Source organism: Mus caroli, chromosome 4, assembly GCF_900094665.2.
Source record: "Mus caroli chromosome 4, CAROLI_EIJ_v1.1, whole genome shotgun sequence".
Classification (NCBI taxonomy): domain Eukaryota; kingdom Metazoa; phylum Chordata; class Mammalia; order Rodentia; family Muridae; genus Mus; species Mus caroli.
Window position 1 is genome coordinate 139,096,437 of NC_034573.1, and position 19,549 is coordinate 139,115,985.

General features: G+C 41.1%; 1 protein-coding gene across 9 annotated transcripts in view; it reads right to left on the reverse strand.

The window, feature by feature from the left end:
- The window catches only part of Kif1b (kinesin family member 1B), a 123,826-nt gene that overhangs the window by 48,812 nt on the left and 55,465 nt on the right, over positions 1 to 19,549 (reverse strand). For 8 of the 9 annotated variants that reach the window (XM_021161570.2, XM_029476043.1, XM_029476045.1 and 5 more), the window contains 5 exons: positions 16,566 to 16,645; positions 15,977 to 16,083; positions 15,091 to 15,174; positions 14,282 to 14,462; positions 14,097 to 14,169 (listed from right to left, as the gene is read on the reverse strand). In XM_021161570.2, the coding sequence (XP_021017229.1) occupies positions 14,097 to 14,169; positions 14,282 to 14,462; positions 15,091 to 15,174; positions 15,977 to 16,083; positions 16,566 to 16,645 (525 nt within the window). Of the gene's footprint in view, positions 1 to 2,523; positions 7,259 to 14,096; positions 14,170 to 14,281; positions 14,463 to 15,090; positions 15,175 to 15,976; positions 16,084 to 16,565; positions 16,646 to 19,549 lie in introns of those variants that run through there. The other variant, XM_021161572.2, reaches the window with a different exon arrangement.

A 19,549-nucleotide genomic window follows, 5' to 3' on the forward strand; every position in this document is an offset into this window, starting at 1 on the left:
CAGGCTGGCCTCGAACTCAGAAATCCGCCTGCCTCTGCCTCCCGAGTGCTGGGATTAAAGGCGTGCGCCACCACTGCCCGGCAGAACAAGTGCTCTTAACCACTGAACCGTCTTGTCCCCCCCCCCCTTTGAAAATGCAGGCTCTCATGTAGCCAAGGCTAGCCCATGAGATCTCCCTGTCATTTGCCTCAGTGCTGTGATGACAGGAGTAAACCATCATGCCCAGACATGGGCACTGTTTCTAAGACCCTCTTGGCACTGCTTGGAGAAGCACTCTTTCTCACCTGGATCAAGTAGCAACTTTCCAACTGGTCCACATGGCTCTGCACTTGCCTGCCTACACTCTACCCTCTATACTGTAACCACGGGAAGCTGTCTACAAGGTGGTTCTAATAAAGGAATCTCCCTGTAGACACTGGGTTGTAGTTTCTCACACAAGTCTGTTCTTGTTACCTCCAGTCTCCTTGTCTTTTGTCCACCACAACAGATGTGACTTTCTGACCATCCCAAGTAATTAACATCTCCCCCATCCTAAATTGTCTTCCTCCCTGATCCTTCCTTCTCTTGCTCTTTCACTTTGGGAAATTCTCAGTTGTACTGTGGGACTTGCTCTTAGCTGAGGGCTTCCTTCCTCCACAAACTCCTCCCACTATCCTCTCTGGATATGGCTCTGCCCACACCACCATCACTGCAGGCCATCTATCACACGGCACTGGAACGACCTCTGTGTCCGAGGAGAACGCTAGGGAGCTTAGAAACCTGTACGAGTTTCTCCCAGAGTGGAGAAATACAAAGTACCCAGAGGGAAAGGATGTAAAATGTGGTACAGAACAACTCAGGCTCTGCCTCTCTCAGAAAGCACAGTATATTAAAAATCCATGCATATGAGAGTCATGTGTTGTCTTCTCATTTGCAATGCACAATTTTCCAACTTGAAAAAATATGCTAGGTCTAAATTTTTTTAAGTAATTTATTTTTATTTTATTTTATGTGCATTGGTGTTTGGCCTGCATGTCTGTCTGTGTGAGGGAGTCCGATCCATGAGAATCTGAATTACAGATGGTTGTGAGCTGCCATGTGGGGGCTGGGAAGTAAACCTAGGTCCTCTGGAAGAGCAGTCAGTGCTTTTAACAGTTGAGCCATCTTAGCTAAATCCAAAATTTTTTTTTTAAAGATTTATTTATTTATATGTAAGTACACTGTAGCTGTCTGTCTTCAGACACTCCAGAAGAGGGAGTCAGATCTCTCGTTACGGATGGTTGTGAGCCACCATGTGGTTGCTGGGATTTGAACTCCGGACCTTCGGAAGAGTAGTCGGGTGCTCTTACCCACTGAGCCATCTCACCAGCCCCCAAAATTTTAATAAGACCACCAAGTCATTAAAAAAAAGAAGAAGAAAAATTCTGTTTTGTCCTGTTTCATCTTTAGCAGACTAACAATAATCTGAGTGGAGAAAACCTGAGGCTAACGTAGAGAGAAAAGGTATGTCAGTTAAAATAATTTCAAATCATGACTATGTAATGAAAAATTGAAAAGTTTAATGTAAAATGAAATATAATTTTTACTCATATACTAAGAGATTGTTATTTAAGAGAAACAGCACAAAGTACAACTCAATGCATTGTCTTATCATCCTGTGCCTCTGGAGACAAAGCTCAGGCCCTGTGGGGCAGGTTAAGTGCTACTATCCCATTAGCTACATCCTGAGGCCCCAGGTTTCATAAAATAGAAAAGGACATTAAATGTAAGAGCTTGAAAATCCATACAAAAAGACCAACATGTGGATACTTCATTCTTCCTTAGAATAGGGAACAAAATACCCATGGAAGGAGTTACAGAGACAAAGTTTGGAGCTAAGTCGAAAGGATGGACCATCCAGAGACTACCCCACCCCACCCCATCCATCCCATAATCAGCCACCAAACCCAGACACTATTGCATATGCCAGCAAGATTCTGCTGAAAGGACCCTGTTATAGCTGTCTCGTGTGAGACTATGCCAGTGCCTGGCAAATACAGAAGTGGATGCTCACAGTCATCTATTGGATGGAACACAGGGCCCCCAATGGAGGAGCTAGAGAAAGTACACAAGGAGCTGAAGGGGGTCTGCAGCCCTATAGGAGGAACAACAATATGAACTAACCAGTACCCACAGAGCTCGTGTCTCTAGCTGCATATGTAGCAGAAGATGGCCTAGTTGGCCATCACTGGGAAGAGAGGCCCCTTGGTCTTGCAAACTTTATATGCCCCAGTACAGGGGAATGCCAGGGCCAAGAAGCGTGAGTGGGTAGGGGAGCAGGGCCGGGGCAGGGTTTAGGGAACTTTCGGGATAGCATTTGAAATGTAAATAGAGAAAATATCTAATAAAAAAAAGAAAATCCATACAAAAATACAAAGAAAAGGATACTTGGCACACAATTATCTTCAGATGAAAGAGCAGGAAGAGACTGAGAAATCAGAATTCCCCTGCTTCACTTACCCCTCCTCCCCCGTGATAAACCACACTTAAAGATCATGCCAAGGCTTATTTCAGGAAGATTTTATTTCTTTAATATTACAAACTAACTCTCCCTTTCTGAGAACGCAGTCTTACACCCAGACAATCTTCAAGCATGGTTTTAAGAAATTGAGAGAGAAATCAGAGTTCATCAACAAGAAGATTCACAACTTCTTTTTACAGTAATAATAGGAAAAACGATACATTTCACAACCTAAAGTGGGCCACACTCAGTCTACCTAGAGCAGAGTTTAAAATGACATCAATCAGACAGGTATGAAAATCATTTGTAACGAATCTGACTCTAACAGTACAGAACACAAGCTTGTTTTACACTGAACCTAAAACATCTTCATCACACTGCAGTGGGCCCCAGGAAGCTTCCTCTGCTCGCAGGCTTCTGTGTAAATCATTAAGGCAAGTCAACAAAGGACCAGGAAGGCACCCGCCACAGCAGTGACCACTGGAAGCCCACGCAACTGCCTATAATCTGATAGCATTTACAAAGTCAGGCATCTCGGGAACAGACTCAGTGTTTTGTTTTTAGTATCTTACATCTAAAGCACAAAAGGTCAGTTCAAGTCACTTCAATGTAATAAACAATTCCTATGTGTTGTGTTACCTATGAAAGGAGAAACAATTTGCTATGCTAGAAGGATCAGAAGCAAGAGTAGAGGAAAAGCCCTTTGGTTTAAATTTATTAACCAGATTTTGTAACTGTCCATAGAATTACAGTCTGGTCTGGAAAACCTTATCCAATAAAGTAGGACTCTACTACAGCCCTAAATGCCAGTTCCCACGCATGAACACTTCTCTCCATTTCACAATGATAACACCTAGGAATATTTTCACAATAAAATAATGATTTAATGAAGACAAGTTTTCTTTGGTCTTGTTTAAGCTGAGGGGGAAGATACCACTATATTAAAACAAAACCAAAAAACAAACAAACAAAAAGACAAGCTGAGCCTGCTAACACACACCTCTAACTCCAGCAACTGTGGAAGCTGATGCAAAAGGATTCCAAGTTAGAGGCCAGTGTGGGCAAATCGAGGAGGCGCTGTCTTAATAAAGGAGTAAGACCCCACAAAAGCATGATGGTGCTTTATACTTGTTCAGTGAGTCTAACAAGCTGTTTTGTACACACAGTTTTCTAAGGTGAGTGCTCTCAAATGCAAGAAAGGACACTGCTAGCAGTGAATTATTTTCTTTCCCGGTTGCCTAGAAAATCAAGGGTTTCTTTAGCTGTTGGTATTTCAGGACTACAGGGCACCTGGATTAGCAGAAGGACACAGCTGATTCTTTGCACTATCCCTGGGGGCAAAATGCCCCCCGCATGTGTACAGGAAAGCTTTTCACTGTAATGTTGGCATCGAGGAGTGAGCTTTTACTGCTAGTGTTGAATAGGAAAGGAAAGCATTTATCTGTAACAAAGTGAGACTCTATGGACCTGAAATACCTTCAAGTTAGAACCCAAGTAACTAACACTTTAAGTTTCAAAAAAATGAATTTTTGACAAAAACCCAGATAGTATAATTATGTGTGAAGAAGAAAGATTTACACAGACACACTGAAGTGACTGACTTGAGCCTACCAAGAATACATTCAGACCAAATGGCACAGAGATTGTCGTCTCAATGAAGTCAACACACAGCAGGCATCACTCGCCCAAGTTGAAACTGCCATATAAACTGTCACTGAAGACTAGAACTGTTCTAGCTAGGAAAGGACACGGATCTTCCCCCAATTTTTTTAAGGAAAAAAAAAATGTTGGAAGCAATTTTCTGTGCGTTAAGACAGCATTTTCTTAAAAGAGAGAGGAGAAAAGGCCCACTACAATTAAAATTAATGTGTCTAATAAAACAGTATCCACACACAAAGCAGAAAAAAAATACATAATCACAGTCTTGAAGGCCTCCTTGAGTGCTATGCTCTCTTGAAGGCCTCCTTGAGTGCTATGCTACCTTGGCTGCAAGTTTTCACACCACTGGAACACAGATGTTTGGTGCACGACCTGGTGTGACCTAGGAATCTTCAGCACTGTCAATTCTGATCATCTCTAGCTTCTGACAAGTACAAGAGATGAAGAAGTATATAGAAAGCCATTCTTTTCTTCCATGAAAATCCACCTTGTCTTTCTATTTTTTCTTTTTCCTTTTTTCCTCTTCTTTTTTTATTCAAAGAGGCTTCTCCATCGAGGCAAACTGCAAGCACAGCATGGTGAAGTGAGGTATTGACAGAGGAGTGACTGTTTGCAGGACTTAGCTGTCCTTGCTAGAGGATCTGTGTGTATTACAACTGTCGACCAAGGAACAGTTTACTATATACATGGCTCCAGACTCAACCAAAGTTCGGTTTTATTATTTCAGTTTTTGGAAAAAGGCAGTGAAGAGGTGTCTATCAGCCGCCTTCTTGCCATGCCCCATCTCTGCCTTCTTGCACTGAATAATCTTCTTAGAAACTTACACACACTGCTCAGAGCACACATTGTTGTTGGTATTTCTATTGGCATAATTTTAGCAAATATAGTTCATGCTATGAGTGAAATACTCAGTAAACTTCAAAATACAAACCAAATCGAAACTGAGAAAGTATCAATTTAAAGATTTTAGAGATATGACAAATTTTCTATATGTTATGATATAGTAAAAATTACTGACTCAGTTCCTTAAAAATGTAGACTAAGATAATGACATGTAAGATGCAAGGCTGTGCAGAAAAAACATGTCGGAAGACCTTGGATTTATGCTTGTAAAACTGCCAACAATATTTAATGAAAAGAACAGACACCAAGGCGAAGCCTAAAGCTGTATCCACATCGTTGCATGTTGTTTTTCAGTCAATTTCTAAGGTGCTTGGGGAATAAGAGGCATTTCTTCTATATATCAAATTCTTCTTTTGAGCATTTCCATAAAACAAGAGGCAGGTCTTTTGGGATATCAAAGCACTATTAAAAAAAAAAATCTTACACCAAAACAAGAGAAGCCAGTGTAAGTACATTAATAATCTAGGCACCATAGAGGAAATTATCAGAAAAATACAGGGCCTAGATGTTTTATACCCAATTCTAGCACCTGCCCACTGATAATGCACAATCACAGGGAGGCATTGAAACATTTACCAGTGTTTTACATTTTAACAATAAAGACCAGTTAGTATCTGTAGGAACACAGCATTAAACTCATAATGCATATAGCAGGCACCAACTCAACCCATGAGCTAACATTAACACTGCCTGGTTCCGTTGCTACAACTTCAAGTTTGTCCAGTAAACTACCTAGACTGTGGTTTCTCGACCTGCTTTGAGATTGGGTGCTGAGAATTGTCTCCTCATCCTCGGAGGTGTCACGAACTGGTTACAGTGGCTGGGTTTGTCAGTCTGCTTTTGACAGCAGCTGGCTGGGCTACCCTCTACCTGACCTCCAGTGTTATAATTACAGTAAGGCTGACGGTGTTGGTGAATGTGACGCTTGGCCTGGAAAGTTTGTAGATCAGCGGTGGGGTGGCCGCTGTGGGAGTTTAGGGACTCCGCGGAGGCGGTTGCCTGGCCGCGCGTGGTTTTTGGTTGGCCGTTATTGAGAGAGTTGCTTCTCCACCGTAGCTGAGGTGGTGGCTGGTGGTCGCTGATGCGCTGCTTGCTAACTTGGATATGATCCTGACTTCTTGTGCCCTGGGAGCCCCACGCTGACTGCGCATCTTTAGAAGCTGCTCTGCCCACTTTTTCTTGGCTTTCTTCTTTATTTCCTTTTCTTCCTTCTTCATCTTTTGGAATTCTTAGCTCAATAACCTCATCTTCTGTTATAATAATATGTGTCCCAGGACTCCAAGAGTTTCTGTGTTTAGGATTGCTCTTAAAGGGAAAGCGGGGCTTCCGGTTCTCAGGAGGGATGAACCTGTGGGGTACATTCTGCCGACGAAGCTGCTTTGTTATCTCTTGCTGTTGCAGGTTCTTAAACCGAATTTGTTCTTGCCTCATCCAACGTAGACGTCCACGTCTAAAAGCTGGATCCCCGTTCATCAGCTGGGAAACGCGCTCTTCTTTGCCAAGTTCTCCACTCTCTCCTTTACTGACACCATTATCAGAGAGGCTGTTAGCACCAGCAACCAGGGGCTCTTTTGTCTTGTGGTGTCCTTGACTCTTCTGTTCCTGTGATCCAATCAATGGCAAGACTTTCTCCATTTTGAGCATTTTATTTCTTAAGACTTTGATCTCTTCATCTTTCATATTATTTTGCTTTTTGACTTCTTGCAAAATATCTTCCAGCTTGTCTATGTGAACCTTGAGGTCATCTACATCGGTTCCACCTTTCCCAGTGACCATCATATCTTCAATCTTCTCATCCCCTACCCCAACAGTGTCCCAGACATCCCTGGCCACAGCCCTCCAAGAGTCTCGCTCATTGGGATCTTTCTTTCCATACATGGCACAAAGCTCTTTCATCTTAACAATGGCCAAGGCTTCGATCTCCTGCCGACTGTGCCTAAAGTCATTGAGGGCAACCTCATAGCAAATCTCTTTAACAGCCTGGATCTTAAGATCTGAGATGGTGACCCACTTGGAATCTTTACTCAGGCGCCTTCTTTGCGGGATCTGATACATTTTAATTGGCTCTCGTTTCTTCCCACTGCTGGGGAGGCCACACTTTTTAACAATGGTTTGTAACTTGCTGGGAGGTAGCTTTTCTCTCAGAGAAGTTATCAGTTTCCAGCTCTCTTCACAGGATCGCTTGTCAGAATCGTCCCCGCTATCAGAATCCGCGTCCTTTGGGAAAACAAAATAAAAAAAAATGGCCCCCAAATAACCAAAATTAAAATGTAAAAAGGAAAATCAAATTGATGAAAAAGCAAGCAAAATGCTTTAAACAAATTTAAAACAAAACAAAAATCTAAAAACAAATTTAAAAAACCCAAAAAAACAAAACAAAATCTAGATGAGGAAATCTATTAAGACCTATGTATATGTGGATTACTATTAATACAAAGATTTATTTCTATTCCTAATCCAAATTCCCACTTTCTGGGATAAATGAAACACATTCTTGGAGGGCTGAACAGCCTCTCACTCAGGTCATAAGAACTTAGTGTGAGGCCGCCCCGCCCCAAGTCCCACACACGCCAACAGCCCTCGCAGCCCCTCTCCCACATTTGCCTTGGTTATTGCTGTTGCTTTGTCCAGAACCTCCTTCCCCAAGAGTGAGCACGGATGCATACAGAGATGTGACGAGCAGGCAGATTAACAAGAGGTTAGTAAGGCTGCAGATGCCAAGTTCTGTTTAGCTTTACTAAAATGAGCAACCCTAGGAAAAAAGTTAGATAGGAAGTAGAGAAAGAAGCAAACAGATGATGTTAAAGTGTAAGAACTCCTCTTTGCAGACCTTGTAAGGGTCTAATCAGGCAGATTCGCTTTCCTATTGGATGGGATTCAAAACTGGTCTTTCTAGAAGCAGAGGCTGGATTTGCGATTTATATTAAGGTTTGTTACTCTGAGTACAAGAAAGTAATAAAAAAAGATCACAGCTTATTTTTTACTTTTTTTTTTAACACAATGGAGCCAATAATACCACCTTCTAAAATTTTAAGAAATTACTAGAACAAAAATTAAGCTGGGCACACAGCCTTTCATTAAATATAATTAAAAGTTTCTACATTTTAAACCTGCATTCATGGGAGAGGGTGCTTGGGCCTTGTACACGCTAGGCAAGCACTCGGCAACTCTAGTATAATAGAGTATTTCAGAAGCTGGGCATGGGGCTTACACCAAAGCCTCAGCACAGGTGAGCCTGAGACTGGAGGATTGCCACAAGTTCCAGGACAATCTGGGCTTAGAATGAGATTGTCCCCAAACAACAACAACAATCAACCAAAACAATGCCTACAGAGGAAACAATCATGTTTCCTATTAGAAACCTCAGGTGGTTTCCGGTTCCTTGAGGACTACTACCCTTTTTTTTTTTTAAGATTTATTTATTATTATATCTAAGTACACTGTAACTGTCTTTAGATGCACCAGAAGCAGGTATCAGGTCTCATTATGGATGGTTGTGAGCCACCATGTGGTTGCTGGGAATTGAACTCAGGACCTCTGGAAGAGCAGTCGGTGCTCTTACCCACTGAGCCATCTCTCCTGCCCCAGGACTACAACTCTGAAGTGGCAAATGCTGCCAATAAAAACAAAAAATAAAGTGTATATACAACGGCTTCGCTTGGGCTGTCTTCCAGTTATCTGAGCTGCAGCATTGCTTCTTTTCAAAAACCAAGAGGGGAAAAAAAAAAAAAAATCAAAGCTAGGTTTAAAATGTTACGGTTTCACAACAGTTTCAGGTTCTTCTCCTTTTCCTTCTTTTTTTCTTTTTCCTTCTTTTTTCCTTTTTCTCTTCCTTTCTTTCTTTCTTTCTTTCTTTCTAAAGATTTTTCCTTATTTCTCCACAGCCCCCTCTGTGTGTGTCTATGTGTCTGTGCTTTGCTTACGTGTTCCTCTGTGCATCATGTGCATGCCTAGTGCCTGCAGAGGCCAGAAGTGGACACTTGATCCCCTGGGACTGGAGTTACAGACATTTTTGAGCTTTCATATGGGTACTTGAAATTGAAACTAGGCCTTCTGGAAGAGCAACCAGTGCTCTTAACTATCAATCCATCTTTTCAGCCCAAAACCAGCTGTTCTTTTTATTTTTATACTTTTTATTTTTTACTTTAATTTTATGGGCTTGGGTATTTTGCCTGCATATATGTCAGTGTGACATATGCATGCCTAGTACCCAAGGAGGTCAAAAGAGGATGTTGGATTCCCCTAGAGTGACAGATGACTGTGAGATGAAATGGTCCTCTGGAAGAGCAGCCGCTACTCTTAGCAGCTATGCCATTTCTCCAGCTCTCCTAATCAATTGTTCTTATCAAAACTGTTTCTTGGTGTAGCTCTGACTATCAGTGAACTCACTCTGTAGACCAAGCTCAGAGATCTGCCTGCCTCTGCCTCCTGATTGCTGAAATTAAAGACATGTGCCACCACCACCCAGTAAACATCAAAAACAAATAGCATATCTTATTTTCAATGTACATCTGTACGTATGGTCCTCTTAGGAGGGAATTAAAATATAGTATCTGCAATAACGATAATGATTAGTTTTTTTTTTTTTAATTTAAAGACATTGCTATTGATTTGCACTTCTTCTGAATAAACAGGTACTGAACCCACTTATAAACACTACTTGAAAATTTAACAAGGAAAAGCAGATCAAGGCAAGCTTACAGATTCTATACTTTCGAATACTTTTGTGGTATATACATGTACGTACATGTGTGCAGGCCAGAGGTCTATGTTGGTCCTCTCTCTAAACCTTGTGTTTTGAGACAGGACCTCTTGCTAAACCTAGATCTTGCCGTTTGCACTAAAATGGTTGGCTATCAGACCCCAGAATCCACCTGGCTCTCCTCCCACCAGGTTAGATGAATGCATGCCTGGTTTCACAAGGGCACTGGGGAATCCAAACCCAAGTCCTCAGGCTTGCACAGCAAATATTGTACTCACTATGACATCTACTTGTCCCCTGTTGTCCTTTTTTGTTTAAAAAAGCAGAATGGGAGCTATAAGTATAGCTTAACGACAAAGGGTTTGCCCTAGCATGGGCAAGGCCCTAGGCTCAATCCCAGCACCACAAAGAAAATAGTGGAAGGCTAATCCTCTGTGTGTGCTTTGTTATGTTCTCGGGAGGTCAGCTAGGCAGGCCAGCCAATAAGCTTGAGCAATTACCTGTTCCCACCACTTCTCAAGGCTAGGAAGTTGCCATGCCTGGCTCTTTCTCCATGTCTTTATGCTTGTACAGCAGCTAATTTACTGACTGTGCCTTCTCTTGTTCTCAAGTCAACATCAGTAGAAGAAAAAGCATGTCTGTCTGACTTGAGTGGGTTTTTGTTTTTTTCAACCATATAAACTTAGTTTTCTACAATACAAATTATCTTACATTCTTCTACATAAATGTTATTTTATTTCTTGGCTATTTTTCTTTTATTTTTCTTTTATTTTATTTATTTATTTATTTTTTTGGTTTTTCGAGACAGGGTTTCTCTGTGTAGCCCTGGCTGTCCTGGCACTCACTTTGTAGACCAGGCTGGCCTCGAACTCAGAAATCCGCCTGCCTCTGCCTCCCGAGTGCTGGGATTAAAGGCGTGCGCCACCACGCCCGGCTCTATTTTTCTTTTATAATTGCTTAGGGATAAAGTGAATATTTTTGAATCTAGAAAAAGGCAAGTATTCTAGTCATTACTTAGGTGTTAGACTTGAGAAATCAAAGATATCTTTAAATTCTAAAACAAAACAAAAATCTATATAAATTCAAAAACTCAAATTAAATCAAATGGTCATAATTTTCTTCCTTTTAAAAACTACTATTAAACTAACTCTTTACAGTTCAGATTTACCACCGTATCTTGTTCTGACCATGATACAAACACAAGCTTTAAGTTCCATTCCAATTAAATAAGATTTACTGCGATTTGAACTTGCTGATCACAGACTTGGAAATACTAGTTGGGCCTTGCGACTTCACTGCCACTAAAAGTTTCATCAATGTTTACTGTATAACAAATGCACAATCGGCCTGATGGAAAGTCCTACAAAGGAATACACGCAACGGAGAAAAACAAGAGACAGGAAACACTGAAAATGCAAGGCTGGAAGACACAGGGATACAAGAGCACTGACTGTAAGAGACGCTCAGACACAGAAGAGGGGTGCATTTGTGCTGTCATTACAGAAAATTCATTAACTACAGCTTTAAAAATTTATGGAATGTATATACGCATGCATGTGCATGCATATGTGTGTATTTGAGAGTCTGCTCATGCCATGGCACATGTGTGGAGGTCAGAGAACAACTGCAGGTGTCGGTTCTCTCCTCCACCATGTGGGTTCCATAGGTGAAATTCAGGTCATCAGGTCTGGTGGCAAACACCTTTATCAGCTGAGCCATCCACTGGGCTCTGAATTCCAATTTTTAATGTTGTCATTACGTTAAAAATGATAGTATTTGATATATAATAATATCTAAAATAACTTGTGAATGTTTTAATAAAATACTTAGTGAAGACAGCAATTTCTTCATATTCTCTCAATCTTTATAGGGTACATATTGGCTGACTAACACAGAATCATAAAAACACATTTCTATCAGTAGATAGACAGCTAGACTTCTGGATAGAAAGCAACTTCCTTGTTATGAGGGAATTGCCCTCATTGTCCTAGCTTACCTTCAGATACACAGAACAATCGACAACCAGAACATCAATGTCCCCCTAAAAACCAACACAAACTTACTTTCTTCTCTTTATTAGTATTGCTCCCTTCCTTCCCTCGGGATTGAGCCCAGAGCCTCTGTAAGCTATATAATCTCAGCCCCTGTAACTATAACCCAGGCCCTTTTCTGTTTGTTTTAGATTTGTAGACAGCATCTTGCTATGAACCTATGATCCTCTTGTCTCAGCCTTGTAGGTAGCTGGATTTCAATTGTGTGACACCATATCAGGCTCCATCAGTGTCTTTATGTCAAGGCATATAATGATTATCAACGTTTAGTAATGAAGAGCACCAGACATTATCACTCTTTAATGCCTACTTATTTACAGTGTGTTCCCACGGCCACTAGCACCATCATTGGCAGGGAACGTCTGAGGAACTCAGAAGCCCAGATTCCACCGCGGGCTCAATCACTACCTTTGTTTTTAAAAGATTCCCAGAGATTGAGAGGCACTGAGATAAGCTACAAGACTCAAGTTTAAGACTGAGATCCATGATTCAGCAGGTATGTAAGGCCACTATGAAAGCAAATTTTTAAAATGCATGCTTGCATAGTAACATTGTTTTTCAGCCTTAATCTCAACTATAAACTAAAGGCAATGATGTATATTTCACTTATACATCTATCTGTCAAACAGAGTTACTGCAAGGATCAAGTGAAATGATAGATGTTAAAGCTCTTTGTAAATTACAAAGTACTCTATGTTTAAATAGGAGACATTATTGTTAATAAATAGTGCTTAATTACACCTTTCCTTCTTGATGTCTCATAGACCATGTTATTAAATTATACTACATAATTATGATAAAAGACTACTTCATGTGTCACAAATCTTTCAAGTCCTAACCATTAAAGTCAAAGCCAAGTGAGCCGTCTGGAGACACCCGCCTTATAACTAACCCTGAGAGTGTCTTGTTCCAAGAGCTTAATTTATTTTTCCAATCCATATTTTTGAGGACTTAACTATAATTTTAAAGACAATAAATTAAGTGGTTTAACCCACTATCAAGAACCAAGTGCTCCAACTAAGGCGGCTTTTACTTACTGTCTTAGCTTTCATGGTCCACAAAGCAATAGTTCTCCAATAGAACAGAGCATGGCATAAGGTTAAAACTTGCATGTTGTATTTCATGTTACAGGAAGAAGCCAGCATCCTCCCCCCAATTTCTCATTAATACCTCCTTTAAAAAAAGAAAAAAAGTGGGCTGGAGAGATGGCTCAGCGGTTAAGAGCACTGACTGCTCTTCCAAAGGCCCTGAGTTCAAATCCCAGCAACCACATGGTGGCTCACAACCATCTGTAATGAGATCTGACTCCCTCTTCTGGAGTGTCTGAAGACAGCTACAGTTTAATTACATATAATAAATAAATGAATATTTTTTAAAAAGTAACTTCCTAAGCTGTATCAATTGTATTTAATCTCTCTTTGTAGCCCTGGAAGTCCTGGACCTCACTCTGTAGACCAGGCAGAGCTCACGGCGATCCTCCAGCCTCTTCCTCCTTAGTGTTGGGATGAAAGGTGCATGCCACCACAGCCAGCACCATGAGCTTCTTACTACCAGGGCTTAGTGGCTGGCCTTAATATTAAAATCTGCTAAGAGCAACTGATTTATTCCTAAGACATTTTTATAAAACCTTGGAAATCAATTATCATCAGAAAGTGCTAACGCATTACGGCTGAGATGGTGAACTGACTTTCCAACTGCTTACCCAAAGCCTTTCTCAACCCAGAGCCAGCAGCGTCCCTCGCCTGAGATGGTTATACAGCCCCACTACCACTGGTACCACAAAAGCCACTGAGAACCTTACTGAGAATTCAGACTCCATGCAGGGCAACAGCAAAGGATTAACACATGCAACTGTGCAGCAACACTTTTAGACACAATTTAACTTTAAAGAAAAACAAAAACAAAAAAACGAAAGAAAAACAACCTGCTCAGCACAAGAACAACCCCTGTCAGCCTAAGAGCAAAGAATTAGTACTATCAGGTGGCCAGACAAAACCAAGGCAAACGCCCACCAAGTCCAAGGTCCCGTTACTGTCATTTAAAGGAACCATTCCTGGTGCACATAGGAAAGGCACCACTGAAGGGCAAAGGTGTCAGAAAGCTCTCACTGTTTCTTCAAAAGGATCGTGAAGGTGATAGAAGAAAGACCTAATTTTAAGAAATGAAAGGCACTGCACTGTACCTTTCTGGATGGGACTAAGATTGCCAGAAGCTATGTGACATTCCCACTGAGAGCCTGCTAGAGGTGTGAGAGTGAGCGACCGCCCTTCCCTAGAGCTGCAGGCTCAGGACAGGTTCCTACCAGTCTCTGCTGCTCCAGAAGAAGATCCGCCTCCTCCTTCTCCTTTTTGTAAAGGATCTCCATTTCCTGAAGCCTAGAAGGAAAATAAATGACAGAAACAAAATATCAGACTAAGAGTGAGTTATGAAATCCTGAGGCTGCTGTGAGGCATCGTACAGGATGCAGAGCACTTAGGCACTCGTTACCTCTTCTCCATCTCCTGTTTCATATCAATTCCTTGTTTTTCGAGAAGTTCTCTCTGAGCAAAGGTCCAGTCCACAGGCTCCGAGGGGGTCTCAGCTGAGGGCGTCTTCTCCCTCTCTGCTCGCGCTTGTTCAGGGTGGTTAAAACGAAAAACATGGTTTTTACCCATGATGATACGGTTCCCTAAACAAAACAGAAATAGGGATAAGAATTTATTTGTTTTACAGTGGTGTGAATCAAATCCAGAGCCCTGTATACACTATGTGTCTTACCAATCAGCTATAGTCCCAGTTCTAAGGAGTTCATTTTTAATAAACAGAATCTAGTTTTTGAAATGTTAATCTTGCCAGACGAGGTGGCATATGCCTGTAATCCTAGCACTCAGGAGGCCAAGGCAAGAGGCTTACAACTTTGAGGCCATCCTGGGCTACACAGGAAAAACCTATCTCAAAAAAGAAAAATAATTTTATTCTCTTAAATTTTATGCTCTCTACTAGGCTGGGTGTGATGGCCCATGCTTTTAATCCCAGCACTCAGGAAGCAGAGATAAGAAGATCTCTGTGGGCCCTAGCTGGTCTAAGTAGTGAATTCTTGGTCAACCAGTACTACTTAATGGGACTCTGTCTCAAAAACAATACAAATAACCAAGTAAGCAATAACAAAAGCAAGATTAAAAAGATAGTCCTGTAGTTTTACAAGACCATGAATCCTAGGTTAAGTTTATCCTTAAAATAAAGCGTCAAAGTGTGTGCTGCTCACAGAAGCCATGTGTACAGTGCTGACGACCTCAGACCTTTCCTCTGAGCCTCACCTGAGCGCAGCTGAACAGGATGAGCCACCCTCTTGCCATTCACGTACGTTTCTGAGCGCTCACAGGGCTCCAAGGTCACAATAACTAGGAAGAACACAAATGATGTTAGTATCATAAACAAGTGCAACCAAACAAGGAGAAGTGGGTCACTATCAGGACTCACAGGAAACAGAGTGGATCCTTGCAACCAGGAGACTAAGTGTCTACGAGACAGGGGTTTTCTGTTAGTTTCTTTTTGTTGAATTTTGCTATTCTTGTTTGTTTCAAGATTCTACAACTAAAGTCAGTATAGGAAGGTATTGGGAGCTATTGCTATGCTAAAAATACTTAACTAAATTTCACAAGCCCCAGAAGATAGAAAACACTAATTTTGGTAAAATCAGATACAGCACAGATCTTCAGTATGATACACAAATCAAAGCTAACACTGTGTTTGAGGAAGAATGACAGTTCAGGAAAAATGCCATCAGTCAGCTGCTGTCATGTTAATGAATTGTGCTGTGGTGGAGACTCATACAAAATTGACTTTTCTTCCCTTTAAGATAAAAATAAATTCTATTGGGTTAGTATTAAAGATTTTCAAATCTCCCATCATCTAGAACAGTTATTTTTCTCTTACTTTCCTATTAAATAGTTAACATTCAAGACCAAACCTAGTTGCCTACATCCTGCGTTCTTGGCAGGAAGAAAGGCTCCCTTTGTTCCTGCTATTTTCATGCTAAGTAGCTATGTGTGTCCTCGAATTTATAAACATCCCAAGTTTCTCCATTTTTCAATATTGATTGACCAAAAATTTCCACTAACAGAGATGGGGAATTCCAGATCTGAAGAGAAGATCTCACACTTAGGAAAAAGTTGCTGGAGAAATGAAGACACAAACCCTCACCTTCACCAGTGTTGCTCCTCTCACTCCGAAAGAGACAATGCTCCTCTTTAATGTGGGCCCCACTCAGCACTATGTCCTGGCGCCGCTCAGCATCTGCCTGGCCAACCCTGAACACAAGCGAAAGTGTTTCCCAGGGAAATTCAGACACAAAAAGCACTCATAGACAATGAACTGCTTTCTCCCTAAGAACATTCTTTGATATATTAAAAAAAAAAAAAAAAAAAAAAGCAATGTTTTTTTTTTTATATCAGAGGCTTTCAACTACAAACTCTGTTCTCAAGTCTGATGAGCCTCCCTGCATGAGCAATGCACCGGGAGAGAGAGAGCTACAGACCAATGTCACTTACACACCCTGAGAAACAGGGCAAACCATCTTCTCTAGTGAACTCGTGTGTGCTGACACAGAGCAATTTTCATCCAAGTTCACGTAGAGGAAACTAAGTGCTAACAACCGAAGAGAGGAAGGAAGATAGTTTATAATCATTTCAGAAAGGAGAGATAGGAAATTATTAATATTTTTAGAGATTTTCCTTTAGTTATCAATTATCTAGAAGAAAATATAAAATAGCTCAAACAAAAGCAAATATACCTTGTAATTCCATCCTTGATGTAATAGAGCAAACACTCCGACATTAGTGGGTCTTCATTGAGGTTAACAAGATGTGGAGTCTGAAAAACATTATAGAGTATCACTCTGGGGCAAGACATCATGAGAGAGAGCTGCAGCAGCAGCGGGGACCTGCTGAGAGAGCTGCAGCAGTGGGGACCTACTGAAGGCCTAGGATTAGTAAAAGTCCCAGAGGCCGAAACACACTCGGCCTCTTCAGATTACTATTATACCCCGTGTAAGAACCTGAGTTTGGCTGGGTATGGGGCCACTCTGGAGGAAGAGACAGGTGGATCTCATGACCAACCTGATCCACAGTTTCAGGCCAATAAGAACTAAATAGTGAGACCCTGTCTCAAAATATATACATAATTATATTATAGTATTATTATATTGCATATTATAATATTAATATATAATATATATAAAATAACGGGGCTCAGTAGGTAAGAGGCATATGGGGATCAAAGGAAAACTTGAGGAAGGTGAGCTCTCCTTCAGCCTTTTGGAGCCTGGAGTTCAAACTCAGGTTATCTGCTTAGTGTGGCAAGCACCGCTCTGACACAAGTCAAGACCAGATCCTTTCAGAAGGTGAAAACATGGTGAACGCAAAGGAAAAGTTAAAACAGACCAAGTCTTGGACAAGGTAAATACAATTTTTGTAAATACGTACATTATAAATCCTAAAATGGGGGCTGGGGAGATGGCTCAGTGGTTAAGAGCACTGCCTTTTCTTCCAGAGGACCTGAGTTCAATTCCCAGCAGCCACATGGTGGCTCCTAACCATCTGTAATGGGATCCGATGCTCTCTTCAGGCATGCAGATGTACCTCCAGATACAGCACTTATATACATAAGATAAATAAATAAATCTTTAAAACAAAGATAACAATAAAAATCTTAAAACAGCCAGGTTTTAAGATAGCCCACGCCTTTAGTCCTAGCACTAAGGAGGCAGAGGCAGGTAGAACTCTGTGTGTGTGTGTTTAGACAAGGTTTATCAGTGTAGCCCTGGTTGTCTTGGAACTTTTTCAATATACTAGGCTGGCTTCAAACTCAGAGATCTGCCTGTCTCTGCTTCAGGAGTGCAGGGATTAAAGGCGTGGGCCACAACCACCACCACCACCACCACCACCCAGCAAACGGGCAGCAGTCTTTTTAATCTCATTAGGGGACTAAAAATAGGGGCTTCGGCAACAACCTCTATTAAGTCTAAAACCTTTGCAAGTTGAGAGTTCAGCTTATAATTTTATGTTGTTTACAACAATTGTTTGGGTTACTTCAAATTCTTACTAAATATGATACTGTTTCTTATTTGTTGTTGTTGTTGTTGCTGTTTTTTAAGATAGTTTCTTTGTGTAGTCCTGGCTGTCCTGGAACTCTCTCTGTAGAACAAGCTAGTCTTGAACTCAGAGATCACCTGACACTGCCTCCCAAGTGCTGTGGTTAAGGGCATTTGCCAGCATGCCTGGCTAATTACCAAATTCCTTTTTCAAGTTTGCTTTTCCCCAAGCACCTTCAATCCAGGTACTTAAAAATAGTAGAAAAATTTAACTGGTGAGTCACAGTTCTTAACACATATACAACAATGTCATGAAAACTTAAGGGCTGCAGAGGTAGACCGGGTGGTAGAGGGCTTACCTCTCACACAATTAGTTCTGAGTTTGCTCTCTACTACCACATAAAATCCCTCACGCCTATAATCCCTCTGTTTGAGAGCTGGGGGCAGGAGAATCAGAAGTTCCAAGTCATTCTCTGCTACATAGTGAGTCTTAAACCACCCAAGATATATGAGGCCCTGTCTTAAAAGAAGGGGACTTTTAGAGGTATGCAAGAGCAAAATCTAACCTCTATCAAAACCATAACTACTACAACCTCCACCATGTAGGTACTATGTATGAGAAAACAGACCATTAGGGTAAAATGACTCAACTTTACATTCCTTAGAGCCAGAGTTAAAGCAGTGTTTGTTTGTTTGTTTGTTTGTTTGTTTTGTTTTGTTCTGTTTTATGAGACCAGGTTGGCCTCGAACTCAGAAATCCGCCTGCCTCTGCCTCCCAAGTGCTGGGATTAAAGGTGTGCGCCACCACTGCCCAGATATAGGCAGTTTTTAGCCACCCAACTTGGGTGCCAGGAACCAAAGCAGGGTCCACTGGAAAAATAGTAATTGCGCTTAACTGCTGAGACATCTCTCCAGCCCTTTCTTCTTGTTTATGATCCAGGTTGGTTTTGAATTTATTATGAAGCAGTTACTGGACTCTGATCTTTCTGCATTCACCTCCTAAGTGCTCAGACTGTAGGTATGTATACCCAGCTAAGTCGATCTTTTCTGTTGAAAATAACATACTAAAATTTGTAAAACAGTTTTATGATGATTTTTTTAAAAAGTAACCAAAAGAATTTTCACAAAAATTCTAAGACTAGTTCACATCAAGCAAAAGTGGCAACTCAAAACTCTCTGCCCCTGTTCTCTAACCCAGAACAGAATCTATGCACTTAGTTAGATACTTGCTCTTAACAGTACAATAATAGGACAGTGAGTCTGGGGCCATATATACTGTAGGGTACCACTGAGTAGATCCAGAACCTTGAAGAGGGTTATCAGTGCTATGACACATATGCTTGCTACATTAACACATACTCTATTGATGTCCTATAAATAAGAGCACAAAACAATAACTTAATAATGGTATTTTAGTATCCAACATTAGGAAGCAACTCAAGTCAAAAAGAACACATAAGACATGATATCAACCTAACTAATAAGAAGGTCCCTAACTATTCTACAACTATGATTACACAAGTAGGAAAGTGACTAATCACACACACGAACGCACACGCACACACACACACACACACACACACACACACAGCTTGTTTGGGAGCCTAAGAGATGGCTCAGTGGTTAAGAGCACTGGCTCCCCTCCCAGAGGTTGTAAATTCAATTCCCAGCAACCACACGGCGGC